General features: G+C 63.1%; 2 protein-coding genes across 3 annotated transcripts; one reads left to right on the plus strand and one right to left on the minus strand.

Annotated features, from left to right (window-relative positions):
• Nucleotides 1–482: 482 nt before the first annotated feature.
• JRK (Jrk helix-turn-helix protein) lies at nucleotides 483–6,619 on the minus strand. Of its 2 annotated transcripts, none has more exons than XM_026489338.4 (2): nucleotides 6,569–6,619; nucleotides 483–4,331 (listed from the first exon to the last, which is right to left on the minus strand). In XM_026489338.4, the coding sequence occupies exon 2, from the start codon at nucleotides 3,915–3,917 to the stop codon at nucleotides 2,292–2,294; it is 1,626 nt and encodes a 541-aa protein (XP_026345123.1). In that variant the 5' UTR covers nucleotides 3,918–4,331; nucleotides 6,569–6,619; the 3' UTR covers nucleotides 483–2,291. The 2 variants fall into 2 exon arrangements, with proteins under 2 accessions (XP_026345123.1, XP_057163963.1); XM_057307980.1 differs by lacking the exon at nucleotides 6,569–6,619 and adding an exon at nucleotides 6,429–6,557.
• A 6,111-nt stretch (nucleotides 6,620–12,730) lies between these two features.
• PSCA (prostate stem cell antigen) lies at nucleotides 12,731–16,127 on the plus strand. Its single transcript, XM_026489337.3, has 3 exons — nucleotides 12,731–12,959; nucleotides 14,253–14,360; nucleotides 15,242–16,127. Exons 1-3 carry the CDS (start codon nucleotides 12,908–12,910, stop codon nucleotides 15,454–15,456), a joined length of 375 nt encoding a protein of 124 aa, XP_026345122.1. The 5' UTR covers nucleotides 12,731–12,907; the 3' UTR covers nucleotides 15,457–16,127.
• Nucleotides 16,128–20,057: the final 3,930 nt, after the last annotated feature.

Here is a 20,057-nt window from a genome sequence, read left to right on the forward strand (position 1 = left end):
AGACACCGTACCGCGGACCCTTCCGCCAGGGCCAAGTGCTCATGGCAGACGTGCAATCCAGGCCTCCTGAAGGTGCCTCCGAGGTGACCGGAGAGGAAGGAAGGGGGGATTGGTCCCACCCGGCTCCGCTTTCACAGCCAGCCTAGTTGGGCTCCACCCAGAACTACTTGGGAAAAAGAATTCTGAGGCGAAAGCATTCTGACCACCTGAGCCCGAGGCACCGGGCAGGAAGAGCCGAGCGAAGTGGCTGGGAGGGGCTCTCGGGGGACAGGTGGGTGCAGAGGTCTCGGGCAGGAGCGCAGGAGTGTGGCGTGGCGGGACGGGGTGGAGGCGTACACCTGCAGCCGGGCCACACAGCTCAGCAGACGGCCTCGCTGGGCCCTGGGCCTCTGCCAGCACCCTCGTGGGGCCCCACAGCTGGCTGCAGCCCCGGGCACCTCGCTCCACCCGAGGCCTCCGGGGGAGACCCGTCACACGGGGGGGGGGGGGGGGGGCAGACCCTGCTCTGCCCCAGGGCCTCCCGAGCAGCAGGAGGGTTCAAGCTGGCACCGTGCTCTGGCTGCCTGTGGAAGGAGCGCCCTGAGGACAGACACCCCTCAGGCCGTCCGGTGACAAGCATTTATTGATTGGCCACAAATCGGCCAGAACGGGGGCAGGTCGCGAATCCATGGCCTGGGGTCTAAGGTCTGACGGGACAAAGCCTCCACGGAGGACCCAGGAGCCCCACGTGTCCTGCCCCTCCCCCGGCCGCACGCAGCCAGCAGAGTCCTGCTGCTCGAGAAGCACGCTAGGTTGCCGGGGACAGCTGCTCGGTGTCCGCTCGGTGTCTGTCTGCCTCTCCGGACCGCCACGACCGCTGTGAGGGCAGGCACACCGGGGACTCCCGACACCTCACGTCCCGTGACACCACAAGCAGCTGCAATTCAACAGCACGGGGCCACACGAGTCCGCACAGGTGCACAGATGTCACCCAGGCGCAGGGAGGAAAGGGCGCGACGGCAGCCCAGCCCAAAGACTCCACAGCGACACTCTGACAACGGCCTCGCTTGGTTCCCGATCTTCACACGCGCATGTGGAGCAGGAAGCACGCACGTCCACAGGGTGGCACCGTGGCAACGACCGTCGCCTCGTGCTTGGGAAGACGCACACACGGCAGAGGACAGGCCATGAAGCACGCGCTGCATCCCCTTGACTGTGGGTGGGCGCCCCAGCAGGCAGGGGAACAAAATCTACCGGCCGGCTGGGCGGCCAGGCCGGAACCCGAGGGCGCAGCGGTGAAAGAAAATACAATGTCGCAGCCCCCAACGTGCGCCAAGGAGGGTGCATGTGGTGTTTCTGGCCGCCGCCAGGCATGGCTCCGGGCCAGTCACAGCTACAGGCGGCGGGAGCCATTGGAGGCGCCACCAAGTCTTCCCACAAGCAAGCCGTGCGGCCGGCCTGTCCCCGCGCGGGGTACTGCGGCGTGAACAGCCGAACACAGAAATTCAAACACGTCTGGAAATGTAGACAGCCTGTTTTACGCGCTGTGCGTGCGCGCCTAAGATTCAATTCTGAACGCCTCAGGAAAATCCGGTAACATGCAGGCGTGAGTGCGAACTCCTGCGGAACATGAGGCATCACACTACAGAGTGGACTAGGGACCAGGGCACTAAACATGCCCACAGTGCACCATGGCCCCCCTCGGGGCAACAAGAGGCCCGGGCAGACAGTCCTGCTTGTGCCAACTCCGTGTGCGGCCCCCACATGCTAGGTCCCAGCCCAAGGGGTGAGACCTCCTGGCAACAGGGAGGAACTTTCAGGAGGCTGGCGCAGCTGAGTGAGTTCGTGGCTCAAACGATGACCCACCACATATAAAGCCTCAAGCAGGGGCGCCCACCTGACACAGGGACTGCCGCCACGCCACAGACCGAGCCCCGAGGGGAGGGCGGGGTAGGCCGGGGAAATGCTAGCCCCGGCAGGTGGCCACAGGTACTGCCATCTGATGGCCCGACAGCCGGTTTTCCTCCTCCTGGATGGACAGACTTCTCCACCCACACACACAGCCGGTGAACACGAGGCCAGAATCTGCCTGGCAGGGTCCTGGCTTCTGGCCATGGGACACTCCAGTTGGCTTCAGGTGTGGGGGACCCTTCCGGAGCGGCTGCTCACATTCACGTGGCAGGACAGAAAACACGGTAAGCCCGTGATGAACCGGACGCACGGGGATGGGCCGTCCCGAGGGCCGAGAGCCCACACCGGGTGCCCCGACCTCCTGGACCAGCCCTGGCCCGCAAGCGAGGGCCGCGCTGACGTCAGTGCTCGCCCACCGTGGAGGAGCAAGGCGGAGGGGAGGCCTCCTGGGAGGCCTCGAGTTTGACCACGGCTCTGAGGGCCACACGCCGCCGCTTCACCTGCCTCTGTCTCGTGAACACGGAGCGTAGGGCGCGCAGCTGCCCCACTTCCTGCTCTGTGAAGCACGGCTGGCCCTCGGCGAAGCGGATCACGGCGTCAAAGGACAAGGCAGCCTGCTCCCAGGCCGCCTCATCGCCGTCCTTCTCGGCCTGCTCCGGGTTCCCCGCAGCCAGGGCCGGGGCCTCCCTGCCCGCACATCCCGGCCCGCCCCTCTCAGCGGCCGCGCCCTGGGGAAGCCGGCTGCCAGGGTGGGCTGGGGCCTCTCTCCCCAGCTCCAGAATGTGCGCGAAAGTCTGATGGTGAGGCTTCGCCCGGAGGCGCTCCGGCTCTTCCTCGGAAGACGAGCCCTCGCCGAACGTGACCGCGGGCCACAGCTTCCTCCATGCCCGGCTGAAGACGTCGCCGGGCACAGCGCTCCAGGCGCAGGCTACGTTGAAGACGGCGTCGTTCATGCTGTAGCGGGGGTGGCAGGCCTGCAGCGGGACGGGGGGGCTGATGAAGTGCCTCATGAAATCTCTCCGGATGCCCTGGTCCATGGGCTGAATCAACGAGGTGACGCTGGCGGGCAGGAAGATAGTGAAGATGTTCCCGGAGGCCAACTCGGACTCCCGCGGGCGGGCGCGGGCGTTGTCGAGCAGCAGAATGGCTTTGCCGTCCTCGGGCAGACCCGCCGCTCGGAAGTGCTCCTTCACCGACGGAACGAAGATATGATGGAACCAGTCAGAAAAAATCTCCTTGTCCACCCACGCGTTACCCTGGGCCTTGTAGGCGACGGGCAGGTGCTGAATGCCCCCAAAGGCCCGTGCGCCGCCGCCTTTCCCGATCACCAAGGGCTTGATCTTGTGGGAGCCGGTGGCGTTGGCGCACATGAGGACGGTCAGCCTGTCCTTGCTCTGCTTCATGCCAGGCACAGGCCCACCTTCCAGGCTGGGATCTGGCAGGCGCCGCCAGAAGAGGCCGGTCTCGTCAGCGTTGTAAACCTGCTCGGGGGACAGGCCGTGCTCGGCCGTGAGGCTCCGGAAAAACCCACAGAACTGCTCCGCTGCTCGGTGGTCGGCCACCTGTTTCTCGCTGGACGCATCCAGCTTCTTAATGCCGTGTCTGGCCTTAAAACGCCAGAGCCACCCGCCAGAAAACACGCAGGGCTCTGTTAACTGCATCTGTTCATAGAAGTCCTTGGCCTTCTCGATGAGCATGGGGCCTGAGACGGGCACGCCCTCGGCCCGCTTCCCCAGGAACCACTCGTACAGGACGCGGTCCAGGTGCTCGAGCTTGGGCGTGTGCAGGGTGCGTCGCTGCTCCAGGGCCTTATTGGAGTCCGAGTTGGCGAAGAAGCGGAGCAGCTGCGCCTTGTGGGCCTTGATGTCGTACAGGGTGGACATGCCCACGTTGTACTCCTGCATCAGCACCTTCCTGCTCTCCCCCTTCTCCAGGCGCGTGCAGATGTCGATCTTCTCCTTCAAGGTCAGCACCACCCTCTTGCGCTTCTCCCCTGGGCTCCGCCCGGCAGCCTGCTTGGAGGCCATGGGCGGGGGGGCTTGTCCCCAGGGGCTGGGGCAGACACACGTGGGGGGGTCCTGGCAGACTCCTTGCCTCTCCTCCCCCTTTCCTCCGCTCCCTCACTTGCCTGTCCCGTTCCACTGATCCCGAACCACCAGGAGCCACAGTTCCTCCTTTGATCCCCCGTTCGTGCTAGTGATATTGCCGCCTCCCGGCCTCTCTGCAGGAGCGATGACTAGTGTCACACAGTCCCTGGATGTGTCCACATTGTTGGAACCTCTGGCCTTCTCTGAGGGGGACGGTGGCCACTCCTCCCTTCAAACATGGACCACAGAGTAGAGGGGTCCTGGGAGCTGGCTTGTGGTTAATCGAGGCTGTACTGTCTGTGCTGGGGACGCCTCTCCAGGCTCACGGTGCTGTCTCACACCGTGCTTTAGGAACTGGAAAGCAGAACAGGGGGAGAAAGAATGTCACGGACTGTGGGCCTGGGCCACCTGGAAGCACGCCCTCACCACCTCAGGCGTGCAGAGAAGCTGCAGCAGAAACCACAGTGCTGTAGGGCGACCAACACTGGGAGCTGGCCTGAGTGGCGCAGCGTCAGGGAGGCCGCCCAGCTGGGCACGTGGGCCCTTTCCAGCGACCTCTCGGTCATCACAGCACCTTCAGGCTACACAACTCCATCCTCTCCTAACCCTTTCCCACACACCCCGCCCCCTCCCTGCACCGCTGAGCAGACTCGTGGGGCAGAGCAGAGGCACCCTTGCTGGATCCCTCAGGAATCACATTCCCGCCACGCTTCGCCTGCTAAGACACCAACATCCTCTGGCCTGTGAGGAGTCAAGGGCTGTTGCCCTGAAGTGACCGGCCCTGCTGGTCTACTCAGTGCAGTGTTTGCTGGGACGGTCCTGTCTTCTCCCTCACAGCCGGTGTCCCCTCGCTTCCTTCATGACTTGGCCGCCCGCACCTCGCCCCCTCCCACCAGGGAGAGACGGCAGATGGCCTGGGCGGCAGCTACAGCCAGCTCGCTGCCAGTCATCCCGTCCCACAACGAAAGCCATGCAGTACGCACAGGTGGGCTTTGAGCGACTCCCCCCACCCGCCTCCCACCCAAACCCTTATTTTGGCTGTGTCTTCCCACGGTGTGTGGATGCTTAGGCCACACGACTACTCATACGTGGAGCATAAAAATGTAGCCCTTTGAGACCACAACTCGAGCAAAATGACATTTATTCAAATGTAGCAAGCGCTCCGAAGACTGACTCTAGGCCTCTCACCAGCCAGCTTGGGACACGTCCTCCCCCCCCCCCCACCCCGCCCCAGTCCGCCTCCTGGTCTGCTAGCTGAGCGCGCTGCTCCTTTAGGGAGCCTATCTTCATCCTACTCACAGGGCACGACGGTGTAAGAGCTACTGCTTGGCCCTACGGGGAGCAGAGGGAAGTAAGGGCCACCACGCGCCCTAAAGCAGACCCTCCCTCAGAAAGCACCGCAGCAAGCAGATGAGGGACAAACTCCAGGCGCAGCAGTGAGGAGGCAGAGGAAGAGGAGGAGGAGGAGGCAGGGAGGGAGAGGGGGGAAGGAGGAGGGAGGGGGAACTGCCGGAAAAGGCCTCCTGCAGGCTCTGCCCCTGAAAAGGAGGGTTCTGGATGTTTCCTCTCCCTGACATGCAGGTGTCTGCAAGGTGTGTAGGATGACGTTCAGTAGCTGAAAACACTGTGGTACCGTCTGCGAGACAAACTTCTCTTAAAAGTGAAATTCAGATATCCTGATACTCTGAAACAATTTCTTAAGCACCAAAAGGTCAACTCACACAGCAAGAGAATGAAGGGGGTTTCTAGCCTTGTGAATTCAATGTAAGCACTGGGACTGAGGCCACATGAACACAGGTACACATCTTACCCCCAGCGCCGAGGGACAGACAAACACGGTGGGGGGAGGCCATGAGGGGACAGAGATGGGGCAGGAGGGAAAGGAGGGCGCACCCCTTCACACTGGCTCCCTTTCCCTTCGAGGGGAAGCCCGGGCCTGAGAAGAGAGCCTGAAGGATTTAGGAGAAGAAAGCGGAGCAGCAGTAGCGTGCAGGGGGCCATGAAGGAGAAATACAAAAGAAAACAAGTGATCTGGAGATTGAGGCAGACACGGAGAAGACTCTAGGGGCAAGGAATGCGGACGGGCAGGCGCGCAGAGAGGAGGGGCGCCGGGGCGGGGGCGGGGGTGGGGGTGGGTCCCGGGGGGCGCGGCCCGCTGGGAGGGGAGGACGCCGGGGCGGGGGCGTCCGGGGAGGGGCGTCAGCAGGCCCGCGAAGGCCCGGTTCCGCCCACAGGGCAGGTGCGGGGCCTTTGCAAGAACCCCGGTGCCCGGAGACGAGGCGGGCTTTCGAGCCGCGTGTTTTGAGAACGTTTGCTTCCCGGGCCCCGGGGGGCAGAAGCTGTCTGGGGGCAGAAGCTCGGCCCGGGGCAAACGCAACACCGGAAAGGAAAAAAGGAAAACCGTGCAAGTCCCCGTCCGGCAGGTCCCGGGGCGGGGACCCCGTGACCGACCCTCTCCGCCGGCGGGGCCCCGAGGATCTGCGAGCGGCGGCGCAGCCAAGCCCGGCGGCGGCGAGCCCGGGACGGAAGGAGCCTCCGCCCGGGGAGCACACACGGTGCGACGCCCGTCCCCTGGCCCAGCCCCCACTCACCTGCGGACCGCGGCCGCCGCCGCCGCCGCCGCCGCCGCCGGAAGTGCCGCCCCTCTCCCCGCCGCCGGTCCGCTCCTGGCCGCCTTCCCCCGGCCACTTCCTGGACGCTCTAGGCAGCCCGGAGGACTGACTCGGCCTCTCGGTGGCCTTGCGGGCAGCCGGGCGCCGCGGCGCGGGGGTGGCGGGGCACCTCCCAGTGCACCTGCCGGCGGGGCGCACCCGCCCGGCAGTCGCAGGTCTCGTGTGAGCGGAGCCGTGTGCTGAAGGACTCGGGGCTCTTGCAGTCCGGGCCAGGGTTGGCAGGAGCGCCGTGAAGGGACCCCTCCCCTTAGTGAAAGCCAATGGCCCGCGGGGCTTTCTTCCCACTGGGCCGCTTACTTAGCTGGCACCTCATCCACACCTGATGTGCGGGGTTTGGATGTTGGCGTGTGAGGCTTCAGGGCTGCTGAGGCTTGCGCGGGACCTGATGCGGTCATGAGTTGAGACCGCTGGGACCTTGGGATGGGGTGAATGTGGTTTGCATGCGGGACGGATGGGGGTCTTCGGAGACCAGAGTGCAGCCGTGGTGGCTGAGGAGTGCCCCCCCACGCCCACACCCCCATCCCCAGAACCTAGGGATATGTGACCTCAGGTGGCAACAGGGGCTTTGCAGATGTGATTAAGTTAAGATTCTTGAGATGGAGAAGTCATCCTGATTATCGGGTGGGATGGGGGACAGTGTAATCACCGGGTCTAGTAAGAGGGAGGGAGGAGGGACAGTCAGGGAAGGCGACGTGACCACGGGAGCAGAGGGCAAAAGGAAACGTGACCGAGACTGGGGTTGGAGGCTGCAAGCCGAGGAATGTGCATTCTTTCCTGCAGCCTCAGGAGGAACCCGCGCTGCTGACCCCGTGTGTGTTACTTTCAGCGTACAAGTGTCTAGTTATTTGTTACACAGCCGCGCGGCACTAAGACAGACTTCCATAGCTCCCTCCCACTCCGTTCACTTTCTTCCGGGGCTCCCAGGATGCTACTGCCCCAGGCCCTCCCTCCACCGCCCCGGCCCCAGGTTCCTGACCCGCTGGGCGCACTCCGGGCTTGCTGTCTCTAGCCACACCCACTCCCTGGGTGATCTCCTCTCTGGGCAGTGCCAGCACCCGCAGGTCCTGCCAGGACCCCTCTTGAGAAACGCTCCCAGCATCTCCGTGGGCAGCACCTCATGCCCAGGATTTCTAGGCCTGAGCTCCGGTAAGGCCTGAGCCTTACCCCGTCTGCACACCCCCATCTCAGCAAGTGGCACTGTCATCCTTGCACTCACTCGGGCCAAAAATTCAGTCACGCTTAACTCACGCTGTGCCTTACACCTGCACGCCCTCGGGATACGTGACCTCAGGTGGCAACAGGGGCTTTGCAGGAGGCTTTACCAGGAGCTCTGCCCAGCTCTGCCCCCCCATCCACGCCCCATCTGACCTCCTCATGCCCACAGCTGCTCTCTCCCTGGCCCGAGCCGCCCTGGCCCCCTTGCTTCTGTTTTTGCCCCCCCAGGCAGCCCTCTACTGCTGCATGATGAAGCACCCCCAAACTCAGTGGCTTGAAACTAACCATCTTGTTGCACGTGGTTCTGTGGGTCAGGAATTTGGGGGGCTAGAAGCATATGTGTTTGACAGAGGAGAAAACTGGGGGCACCGAGTATGACTCAAGAGGGACTGAGCAGGGTTTCCTGAGGCAGCCAGGTGGCCCCCCCCCCCCCAGCAAGGCTGGCTCCATCCCTGTAAGTGACACTCTGCTGCCACCTCATGGACTTGGGCTCACATGCACCTCCCAAAACCGGCATGGGGCTGGCAGGGGCCTGGGGTTTGACCCCCAAGATGCATGGGGTTCGCTCAGATCCTCCCATCATCACTCTGGGACCCTTGGGCCTCGTCTCCAGGACTGAGCCCATGCCAGCAGAGAAGAAAGGGTCAGGAAGAACCGGTGTCTCCTGGGAGCTGCCACTGAGGACCCCCTGCCCCATCACCCCCCATGCCCAGGACCGAGTCCCCAGACCACACCTGCTCACGACAGCCTCCCTATCCCTGTTCACAGCCAGAATGGCCTTGAGAGTGTCAGTCCGAGCAGATCACCCACCGCCCCACCCCTGGCGTCCCAGTGGGCTCCACAGAAAGGTCCCCAGCAGGCTGCATCACATCTGGCCCCTGCTGCCCCCTCCAGGCCCACCACAGGAGCCCCTTCTGGGCATGTTGTCCCTCAGCCCACAGGCCTCCACTTGGAGGCAGGACCAGGTGCAGCAGAACCACTCACCCAGGTCCTGGAGGCCTCAGGTCGGAAAACATCACCAGCCAGTCCCCGGGGAGGGCCTTGGGGTGACAGGTCTCTCACAGCAAAGAGGGGGGCTCTGGCTCCAGGCTGAGGGTGCTTGTGAACTCCACACCCTCTGGCAGAGGGGCAGTGCTGCCTGAGTGGGCCGGGTCTCCTGGGCTCCCTGACCTCACTCCAGGAGGGAGGTGAGGGGGTAGAGATGAGGAATACCTCTGAGAGGCACCTGAGGAGGAAGGAACCAGCAGGGGGTGGGACAGAAGGCCAGGGACAGGAGGGGGGGATGCATTTGGGGCAGAGCCCCTGATGGTTCACCTTTGTGAGAACCAGGAAGAGACCCCTCCTCTGGGGTGCAAGGCCCTTCACAGAATTAGAGGCGGATGGGCTCCCAGGCTGGCGGTGGGCCGTGGGAGCTTGGCCATGGTGGACCGGGGGTGAGAAGCAGGTCCCAGGGCCTGTCATGGGACTCAGTGCCCCCACTACCCACATGCACGCACGCACGGAGCTTGCAAGATGCCTGAATTTCAAGAACCCAAAATGGAGGCCAGGCATGTGCTTTCCCCGGTTGTCAGTGGTCTGGCAGCGTGTGGATGACCCTGTCGATTTTACCGATGTATTTTTCTAGAGGAAAAGGTCTGCAGAAGTGGAAGGTGACATCACTTATGGTTTTGTAACTAACCTACCATCTTTATTTTCAAAATTAATTCTGCCTAAAATATAAGATTCATCCAAAACTGGTGTCCATTCACATGGCAGCCCTGGGAGGTCTGGTCTGTTGGCAAGGACCCTGCACAAGGTGGGCCTGACGATCCTGCCTCCTCTCGGGGCCTGGCCCTGCTGCTGGTCCCATCAGCCCTGGCTTTCTGTCCTGGCGAGAAGGGAAACGTGAGCGGGCAGGATCTCCAGGGAACCCAACGGGTTGGGCAGGTAGGTGGAGAGGCGAGAAAAAACAGGAAAATCTGGATCCCCAGAAGGTGACGGCAGAGCAGAGGAGAGGAAGGGGGCTAAGGGTGAGCCATATCAAAGCCACACCCTGACCCTGTCCACCACAGGGAGGGACTGCAGGAGCTCAGGCCCCTTAGTGACAGACCTTGCCAGAAAGTTGGGACAGCCAGGGGATCCAGGCTCGGTCTAGGCCAAGGGGCTGTATACAGGGTGTGCCCAAAACATGGGCGATGAGACAGGACGCAGTCAGTGACCAGGGGCAGGTCCTCTGGGGGACCGGCATTAGGGCTCAGACTGTGACCCTAGTGAGGGCTTAATTTTGGACTGAGGTCAGAGGTCAGCCTGTGCCAGAGGGAGGGGGTTGTTAACCGCGTCTAGGGCGTCGTGGCCATGGGCTTCAATATTTGAGCTGTGGGTTTTAGGCCTTCACTCAGTCAACCCGGGCCGCTCGAACAAATGACTGCAGACCGCGTGGTAGAAACAACGCATTGGTTTCTCACAGCTCTGGAGGGAAGTCCGAGGCCGTGCTGCCGGCAGGGTCGGGTTCTGGCGAGGACCCACTTCCTGGCCTGCAGCCGGCCCCTCCTCGCCGTGTCTTTACCTGGTGGGGGGAGCTCTGGTGTCTGATCTTATCAGGCCACAAACCCCATCATGGGGGCCCCGCCCTCATGACCTCATCTGAACCTGATCACCTCTCAACGGCCCCACCTCCAAAGACATCACACTGGGGCTGGGGCTGCACCACAGGAATTTGGGGAGGGACACAATTCAGACCATAGCGTTTTTGCCCCGGCCCCCCACAATTCATGTCCTTCTCACATGCAATGTACACTCATTCCACCCCAACAGCCTGAAGTCTTAACTCGTTCCGGCACTGAGTCCTACAAGTCAAGTCCGAAGGCCCGTCTAATACCATGCACATCAGGTCTGGGAGAGGCGAGGGTCCTCCCAGCTGCAAGTCCGTGAGACCAGACAGGTCGTGGGCTTCCAGAATACAGCGACTAGACAGGCGCCCCATAGACCTTCCGGTCCCCAAAGCGAGCAATTGGAAGGAAGGAAGCAGTGGCGGGTCCCAAGCAAACTCCTAGCCCAGCAAGGCAGAGCTCGGGGTCTCCTTAGACCCAAGGCAATCCTGTTTGGCCTAATTCTCTGCCATCGTCCTCGGTGGGACAGCAGCCTCGACCCCGTGGCTCTGAGCACCTCAGGCTGGGTGTGTCTGTCGTGGGGGCGTCCCATGCAGGGTGCTGAGCCGCAGTCTTGGCCCGCACCCGCTGGAAGGCAGTAGCTCCCCCACCCCGTCGGGACAACTGACAGTGTCCTCAGTCATTGCCAAACGTTCCCTGGGGCCCGGAAGCCCCCCTGCTTGAGAGCCACGGCCTCCATCACCTCATATCGAATCAGATTAACAAACATTTATGCAGCTGTCAATATTTGAGGAATGAATGTTCCGGGCTGGTGCTCGGTGCCGGGTGCCTTGAATAAAAAGGCAGATAAGAAGGGCTCCAGGCCAGGGCACCCCCAGTCCCAGTGAGCTGAGGGTGGGTGGACAGACAGACAGCCATACACGGAAACGGTGATGTCACGGTTTAGCACATGAGGTACCCGAGCTGATGGGCCTCTGGGCTGGAGTGGGGGTGTTTAGGGAGAAAGTTCTGAGAGGGCAGAGGAGACCAGAAAGGCAGCTGGTGGAGCCGCCACACTCATCACCCCCCACGTGACCTTGAGCAAGGTCCTGTCCTCTCTGGGCCCCAGGCTCTTCATCTGCCGAAGGAGAGACGCCTCCACAGGAAAGGGCCGGAACTGGTGGGTGCCAGGGGGCCATGCAGGAATGACCCAAGGTGCTGCAAATCCCAGGGAGCTCTGGGTCTCACCCCTGCCCCACATCACCGTGTTATCTTGACCCAGGACTCAGGGTGTGAGGGCGGAAGCTGCCCCCCACCAAGGAAGTCCTTGTGCTCCCCCCACTGCCCAGGAGAGCTGGGAGATGGAGCCCATTCCCCAGCGAGGGCCCTGCCGGCAACATGTCCTGGGCCCTGCCCTGTCCCCGGGGCAAACTCAGGGGGGTGAGGTCAGAGATGCCATCCCAGGGCCAGGTGAGTATCGGGAAGTGAAAAGTGCTCTCCCCTCCCCTGGGAGGGGCCTGTCACCTCCCCAGACACACAGGGTCAGCAGGCAGTAGGTGTGGCCTGTACCTGCCAGCACCCGGCTGGACACTCCAAGGGGTCATGGGGAGACTGTTTACACAGGGAGGGTCACGTTTAGAGGGACAATGGGGAACCAGGCCAGAGCAGCCACTGGGCTCCTGGGCTTGGAGGGTGAGGGGAGGGAACGGTTACCACAGGCTGGCCAGGGCCGGTGCGAAGGGAGGAGGCCGGCCCCTGCACCCCTGGCCTCAGGTCTCCAGCTCCCGCCAGTGGAAGCCCTTTGGGATCCTTATGGGATCCCAGGACACAAACGGAGTGGAGAGTGGGCATAGATGACGTCCAGCCTGGTGCCGACCCCTCCACCTCCTCCTCCAGACGCTGCTACTGCTCTGCTTCCCAGACTCCCTTGCAGCTAAAGCTCCATGGTGTGTGGGGATTAAGGAAGGTCAAAGGGTTAAGTCTACCCCCGTCCAGCCTCCACGGCCCTTCCCAGGATGGTCTCCCCCCTCCCCCCACCGAGGCACCTCTCCTATGCAGCCATTCAAGGCCTGTTGCCCCTGGGGAAGCAGGAGCCCTGGGAGCAGAGAAGGGCTCAAGGGGGCTGGCCCTCAACCTTGGCCCTCCCACTCACCCTTATCTGGCCTCACTGCTCGCTGGGAGGTGGGCAGAGGCTCAGCCCGGCGCCTCACCCTGGGGTGGCCGAGAAGCGGCCGAGAGTGGGGAGGGTGGCCCCTCGCCTGGGCAGGCCCTGCCTTCCGGAAACAGACGGAAAGACAAAGGGAGTGGCGGGGAGCAGCCTGGCAGGGCGGCCCTAGACTGGGATCTACCCACCCTGGAGTACCTGCTGGCCCGGGGAACCTGTCCATGTTGACAGGGGGCGGTGGAGCCTCCCCCTTGCCAGCCCAAGCAGTATAAAGCCACCCGGAGTCCAGCCCACTGCCGCCCGCCGGTGACCATGAAGGCCGTCCTCCTCACCCTGCTGGCCGTCAGTTTGGCCCTGCGGCCAGGTGAGACCTCTGCCACGATGGGGCCAGGCCACGGGAACAGGGCTGGTGGGGGGGGGGACAATCAGGGGAGACCAGAGGGGCACTCAGAGAGGGGACCCACCCAGAAGGACAGAGAGAGGAGGTGGAGGTGGGGGGACGGGGGGAGGGAGGTCAGGTGGAAGGTAAGGGAGGCAGCGGCAGGAAGAAGGGGCCTTGGTCCTTGCCGGTGTCCCCCTCTGGGGCAGCTCTGAGTGTAGCCAGGGTGCAGTAGTGACTCACCCAGAGGCATGCAGGGCAGGGCGGGCTCTCCTTTGCCACCGTGGTGCAGGGTCTGGCCCTTGGAGGGATGCCCCGGGAAGCTGCAGGGCTGGGGGAAGCACAGGGGCAAAGAGCCTCGAGGTAAGGAGTGCCACGGAGGCTCAAGGGCAGAATAAAAGGGGGGAGCCTGGGGGTGTCCTGCGAGCACCTGGGGCCTCTGCTCAGACCCAGCCCTGGGGTCCCCTGTGGGCAGCAAGGACAGCAGACACGCAGGCCGTGGTCCTGTGGAAAAGGTGCGGGCCTCGCTGCTCTGGTCTGCGCTCCGGGCCCAGCTTGGTCTCTTCCTGTCCTGGGTAATTACTAAATGTCTTAGAGCCTCAGCTTCCTCTTCTGGAAAGTGGGGAGCATGACCACGGCCCCCAGGGCTGCTGGGGGTCAGCAGTGCGTGTGCTGACCGAGTGGGGGACGGCAGCACAGGGCCCGCCTGCGCTTGGGTGATTTGACCCCATCCCGTTGTTGTTCTAACCGGAAGGGACCTTGTCATGCCAGCTGGGGCCACTACCCCAGGGACAGAGCAGTGCTTGGCCAGGGCCCCACATAGGGTCTCCCAGCACTGGGGAGGCCTGGGAAGGGCCGGGAGGCTGGATTGGGTTGGCACAGGCTATTGGTTGGAATGGCCTTGATGCCTGGTGGCAGGAGCAATTCTGGGAAGGGTCCTGTCCACCCTGCCCTCACCTGCCCAGTGCCCAGCTGGGCCGCCTGCCTAGTGGGGAGGGGGGCTAGTTCCCATCCTGGGGTGCGTCCCTCCCTCCCCTCTCAGACCACGGGCATTGAACATAGGGGTAGGCTGGGGCACTAACGGTTCCAGGCGCCATGGAAGCAGGTGGGCAGAGAAGTGTTCCTGGTGGACTTTGGTGACCAGAGTGCCCTCCCTGGGGGCGGAGGGTCCCAGTTTGCAGTGGGCTCTTGTACTCTTGCACGCTCCCAGCAGCCTGGAAGCCGTGACAGATGACAAAAGGAGGCTGCTTCCCCACTCTGAGCACCCCCTACCCCCAGGCACAGCCCTGCAGTGCTACTCCTGCAAGGCCCAGGCGAGCAACCATGACTGCCTGCACGTGCGGAACTGCACCGGCTCCGAGACCTACTGCTGGACTGAGCGCATCCGTGAGTGGCCCCGCCATCCCCGCAAGTGGCCCCGCCATCCCACACGCCTCCCGTGACCTTGCCAGATTCCCCCAGGGCTGGGTGGGGCTCTGCCCTGCCTCTTGCCATTCCCTTTGACTCCCTGCACCTCCCCACCCCCCTGCTAGGGACTCAAAGAAACTTCTGTCCACCTCCCCACTCGTTCATCTCGCCGCCCACAGATACAGGTGCTCAGCTTCCCGTCCATTCATCCCCCCACCCATCCCTTGTCTGTTTATCCATCCATTCCCCCTCCATCACTCATCCACCCATCCATCCATCACTCACCCATCCATCCATCCATCCATCCATCCCCCCTCCATCACTCACCCATCCATCCCCCCTCCATCACTCATCCACCCATCTATCCATCCATCCATCCCCCCTCCATCACTCATCCACCCATCCATCCATCCATCCATCCCCCCTCCATCACTCATCCATCCATCCCCCCTCCATCACTCATCCACCCATCCATCCATCCATCCATCCCCCCTCCATCACTCATCCATCCATCCCCCCTCCATCACTCATCCACCCATCTATCCATCCATCCATTCCCCCTCCATCACTCATCCACCCATCCATCCATCCACCCACCCATCACTCACTCACCCCTCCCTGCACTCACCCATTCATTAGGCATTTTTAGTGCCCAGCAGAAGGTCTGGCTGCCTTGGGCATGTCAATACAGATGAACCCAGGCGCTTGTCTTGACACAGCTGGCAGTCTTGAGGTAGTCACCCAGGCTGACTCTACAGTGTTTGTTAGAGTGGGGACAGGAAGACGGCCATGGGAGTGGGGACAAGGCCAGGTGGGTGAGTATCCAGGACCCGCCCTAGCTGAGCGGCCCCCACCCCCAGGTGCTGTTGGCATCGTGACCGTCATTAGCAAGGGCTGCAGCTCGCACTGTGCGGACGACTCGCAGAACTACTACGTGGGCGGGAAGAACATCACGTGTTGCTCCACTGACCTGTGCAACGCCAACGGGGCCCATGCTCTGCAGCCAGCTGCTGGCACCCTGGCACTGCTCACTGCTCTCGGTGGCCTGCTGCTCTGGGGCCCTAGCCGGCTGTAGCATCCGAGAGGACCCCACTGTGTCCCATACTGGACATCAGTGCCCAGGAGCCCCGGAGCACTCTTCACACACACCTGGCCCAGTTGAGGCCCCTCCTAGACCCTAACTCAGGAGGGCCCATGCCGCTCTGCCCTTCCTGGCCTTCTCTGGCTCCCTCCAGGAGCCCTGCCCCACTGCTCCTGCTCAGCGGGCTGGGTTCTACCGATGTGGCACTGTTCCAGATCAATAGAACCCAACCTGCACACGGTCCCTCCAGCCCCCACATCGCAGCCTACTCCTTAAGCCTTGCTCAAGCATCTCTTCCTCCAGGAAGCCTTCCCTGCCCCACCCCCTCCATCAGCCGAGCCACGTCCCACCCATGGTGTCCCCCGCAACGGGCACTCAGGAGGGCCCCACAGAGGCTGAGGAGAATTACCAGCTGGGAGTGTGAGGTCCCACGGGCCCCAGAGATGAGGTGTGGAGGGGGGTCCAGCTCCCCATGGCCATGGGAGTCCTGGGGCACAAACCCCAGCACACAGGAGGCCCTTAATAAAGTCCCCTGATCTAGCGGCAAAGAGCTCTGTTCTTGCGAGCCCCTGGGTGGAGGTCAGGGTTGGGGTCCAGGCCGTGCTGGGTGCCGCCCAGCCCCGCGTCCGTGGGCTGCGGCCACGTTGAGGGGGTGGAGCTCCGGCCTGGGCAGGAGCAAAGGCCCGACCCCTGGAAGGGAAGGTGGGCAGCATCCCTGGGGACCCCCAGCTCTTGCTGTGGGGCTCACTCATGTCTTTCAACTTCTCTGAGCCTCCCTGTGACCCCTCTCTGCTGTTAGGACTGAGGCGTCACAGGATGCAGAAGCTTCTGGGTGGGAGGGGCTGTTACTCTGTGAAGTCCCCACAGTGTCCCCTCCCTGTCCTCCCCTTTCGCTTGAGGAGAGCCCCTCTGTCTCCTTCTTGAATTTTTTATTTTGTCTGTTATAAGCTCTCCACACCCACAGTGAAAAATTCAAACTATGCAGAAGGGTCCCCAGCTGACCGGCCTGACCACCTGTCCCTCCCCGCTCTCGGAAGCCCCCATCACACATCTTGGGGCTCCTTTCAGAGTACTTGTGTGCCTGGGGCCCACACCTTGCCTTTTTAATTCCTGGAAAGCCTCTTGGAAAACACAGCCTGCCTCCCTGCCCCTCAGGGCCCTGGGCTGAGGGAAGGGCAGCCTGTGGGGGGAGGGGGTGAGCGGGGCGGGGGAGGGGGGAAGCAAGTGAGCGTGGGGGCCAGGGCAGGAACCTGCAAGGGATGGTGCTTCCAGGACGGGTACCAAGCGGTAGATGAGGCAGGATTAGAACCGGGCTCTGGAGCTCTGGGCTGGGGGCGGGGCAGGGTCACACTGACCAGCAAGTTGGGGCCAGAGACCCAGAGCCTCCCTCCTGAGGCATCGGAATGAACGAAAGGGGCGAGCTCCCCATCTTGAGTGCTTTCTCCGCGCTCCCTTCCCAGCCCGGGCGCCCGGCCCAGGGGAGCAACCCTGTGCTCCGGCCTCTCCCACGAGGCCCCTCTGGGGCCCAAGCCACACTCAGCACACAGACCTGGCTCGACTCTGGTCCCGGGTCCAGGGTTCAGGGCTGGGCCTTTGTTTCCTGGGAAGGCACCCCAGAACTGGGGGGCCCTGGGCAGAATGTAGGCCCATCAGGGTCTGGCCCGGGCTGGAGCTTGGGTCAATAGAAGATTGAGGGCTGGTGGGCACTCAGGACTGGGCTTGTGGTGGTACTTTGTGCCCCGAAATTGTGGGGCCCAGTCTCATCGACCCTGCCCAGGTGACCATAGAGGACACCGGGGACATCTGCCTGGTAAACAGTTACGGAGCACCTACTATGTTCCAGGGACTGTTCCAGGTACACCAGAAACCAGTTGCTTGGGCTTGGATGGATTCTCCCCGACCTCTCTTGATCCCTAGAGCCACCCCAGGTCACGGAGCTTACAGGACAATGGGGTTAGGTGAACAGGACAGGTACAGAAACATGCAGCATGTTAGCAGGAGAATCTCGAAGAAGAACAAAGCACAAAGAGAGGGTCACAAAGGCTGGTGCAGCCAGGAAGACCCTGGTGGGGCCGGGAAGTCCAGAGGGATGGGCCACAGTCCACTGAGCAGGGCGGAAGCCCACAGTGGCCCACACATCAGCCACAACCTTGGGCAGGGGTCCTCCTCTCTGGGGCTGAGGCTCAGCGCGGTGAGGCAGTGCCCCAAACCCCCATATCCTGTCCTGGGCTCCTGGGTTTGAAATATTTGGGCCAGGGTGAGGGGAGAGGGCAGGAAGATCCTGTGATGTGGAGGGCCTAGCTGGGGTCTCCATGTCCCGGAACCAGGGCCTCCTCTGACCTCCTGAGCCGTCCCCAAGTTCATGCAGCTTCAAGCTGAGAGCCTGAGGGGGCCAGCCTTGCCCCCCCATCACTCCACAACGGAAGGAGGGACAGGAGCCCCTCCCGACAGACAGCACACTGGGGTGGAGGTCCTCCAGGATGGAGGGCCGAGGGGGGCTCCTCCTCTCGGGGTGGGGACTGGAGGGGGCCACCTGCAGGAGCAGCCCACTGGCCCAGGGCCCCTCAGCAGCTGGCCCAAGGCCGGGTCTGGATGGGACCCTAGTCCTCCTCTCCCCTCACCATCTCGTCTCTAGAACTACAGAAAGGCAAGAAGAAGAGAGAGCGGGACTCAGATCCCCGCACCCGCGGCTGGCGTCTGTTGCTGTCTCCGGATGTCTCCCATGCAAGAGCACGCAGGTGCACACTGCCAACGTGCACACCTGGGTCCCCACACACACGCTCCCCCGCAAACTGCTGTCTAACCATGGACCTTTCCAGAGCAAGAAGTAGAGAGCCTCACGGTTCCATCTGGTGGCTGAGGTGCTCCTCCAGACAGACGGACTGCGTTCGTTTTTAAGATGCCATTTCCTGAGCAGTTTCCGTGTTGGGGACAGTCTGAGCCTTTTGCATCTGTCATAATAGGTGACAACAGGGGGGAGCATACCCTTCGCCACAGGCCCAGTGCTCTCCCACGGGCCTCCATGCAATCGTTCATCGATGCCTCACTACCACCCAGCGAGGCCAGGCTGTACAGGGAAAAAACCAAGGCACAGAGAAGCGAAGGAACGGACCCAAGGCCACACAGCGGGCTCCTCACCACCCTCCCCTGCATGCGCCTTCACCCCAAGCGGCATCCCCTGGGCTGGAGGCCATCTGATGCTGTCCTCCCCCTGGGGACTCTGGCTCAGCCAGACGGTCTGTCCCCGGGGCCTGTCTGTCCGGCCCCTCCAGGGCTGGGATCGATGTCCCGCCGCCCCAGCCCAGGTTGGTGAGGTCTGCATCCACAACCACTCAGGTGTTTATAAAGAGTGCCCTGCCCAAGTGACCCATGACTGGGCAGTCAGGTCGCAGTGTTGGTCAGCAGTCTGGGCCCTGCTCTGCTAAGTGCCACTCCTCCCTGTCTGGGTGTGGGGTGCAGTGGGGAGGGCTGCAGGAGTGGGGCAGGGCAGCTGCCTGAGGGGCGACATGTCAGACACTCTGGAGGCAGGAAAGTGGGGGGTCAGGCAAAGAGTTTAACCTTCCTCTGCCTCTGGGGCCCCATCTTTGTCATGCCCCTCCTCCCTCTTTGCCTGTCTCTCCGTGCCCCCCATCTCTCCCTGCCCCCAGACTCTTCCCTGCAGCGGGGGTCCACCTACCTCTTTGGGGCTTCTCTCCTTCCTCTCCTGAGCCCATGCACGGGGACACGGCTGCAGCAAGAAGGAGGCAAACTAGACAGGAAGGAGCCCTAGGTCCCCGGCTGGGGTGAGCAGGGGTGGGGTGGGGCCTTGGGGCCTGGTGCCACTCACCGGTCCGAGAGGCTCAGCACCCCTGCCCAAGTCCCCTTAGCAGTAGGGCACAGAGCTGGGACCCCGTCGGCCCACTCCACAAAGGCTATGGGGGCAGGGGTGGCTCCCGGTGAGTGGGCCTTCTGAGCCAGGCCCGGCTCGGTGTAGCCCCACAAACTGAGCCCACGAGGCGGCCGGCTGCCTGAGCGTCAGCAGGGGCCTGTGGACACACAGCCCGCCTCACTGTGGAGCCCGCCTGCCCCCAGCCCAGGCGCGTGCACAGAGAAGGTGGGCGACCCCGCAGGGAGCAAGAGGCGAGTGTTCCCCTGAGTGCATCTGGGGAAACCAAGGCATGGGGGTTCCCTCCCCAGAGGTGCAGCAGAGCCACCGTCAGCTATAGCCATCCATCCCTTTTTATGGACCTGAGATTCCAGGAGGCTAGGGGCTGGCCCCCGGCTGGAACCACAGACAAATGGGTCTGGGCCCTCTCAAGCCCTGCTTTGCCCGGCCCGCAGGCTACTGCCTCATAGGCAATGTGACAATCACCAGGCATGCGAGCCTTCCACCCGGACAGGTGGGGCCGGGAGCTCGGGGAGCGGCGGGCCTGGGATGGGGCAGGCCTGGGAGTGTGGCTGAAAGGGGCCCAGGGGAGGAGGGTGGCCCTCCAGCTGCTGGCACCGCTGCTCCTGTTCCGCTGGCTGGCGCCATGAGCCCGCGCTCCTCCTCTCCCCCGGAGCCCTGAACCCGGGCGGCAGCCAGTAGAACTTAGGCCGTGGGGCTGCCTCTGTGG

Source organism: Ursus arctos, unplaced genomic scaffold (assembly GCF_023065955.2).
Source record: "Ursus arctos isolate Adak ecotype North America unplaced genomic scaffold, UrsArc2.0 scaffold_6, whole genome shotgun sequence".
NCBI lineage: Eukaryota > Metazoa > Chordata > Mammalia > Carnivora > Ursidae > Ursus > Ursus arctos.

What these genes read in the sequence shown, in the direction of transcription:
- JRK (XM_026489338.4), bottom strand. Translation starts at nt 3,917, where the DNA reads ATGGCCTCCAAGCAGGCTGCCGGGCGGAGCCCAGGGGAGAAGCGCAAG.
- PSCA (XM_026489337.3), top strand. Translation starts at nt 12,908, where the DNA reads ATGAAGGCCGTCCTCCTCACCCTGCTGGCCGTCAGTTTGGCCCTGCGG. An exon ending in CAGTTTGGCCCTGCGGCCAG is followed by an intron (nt 12,960 to 14,252) that starts GTGAGACCTCTG and finishes CCCTACCCCCAG; the next exon opens with GCACAGCCCTGCAGTGCTAC. An exon ending in CTGCTGGACTGAGCGCATCC is followed by an intron (nt 14,361 to 15,241) that starts GTGAGTGGCCCC and finishes CCCCACCCCCAG; the next exon opens with GTGCTGTTGGCATCGTGACC.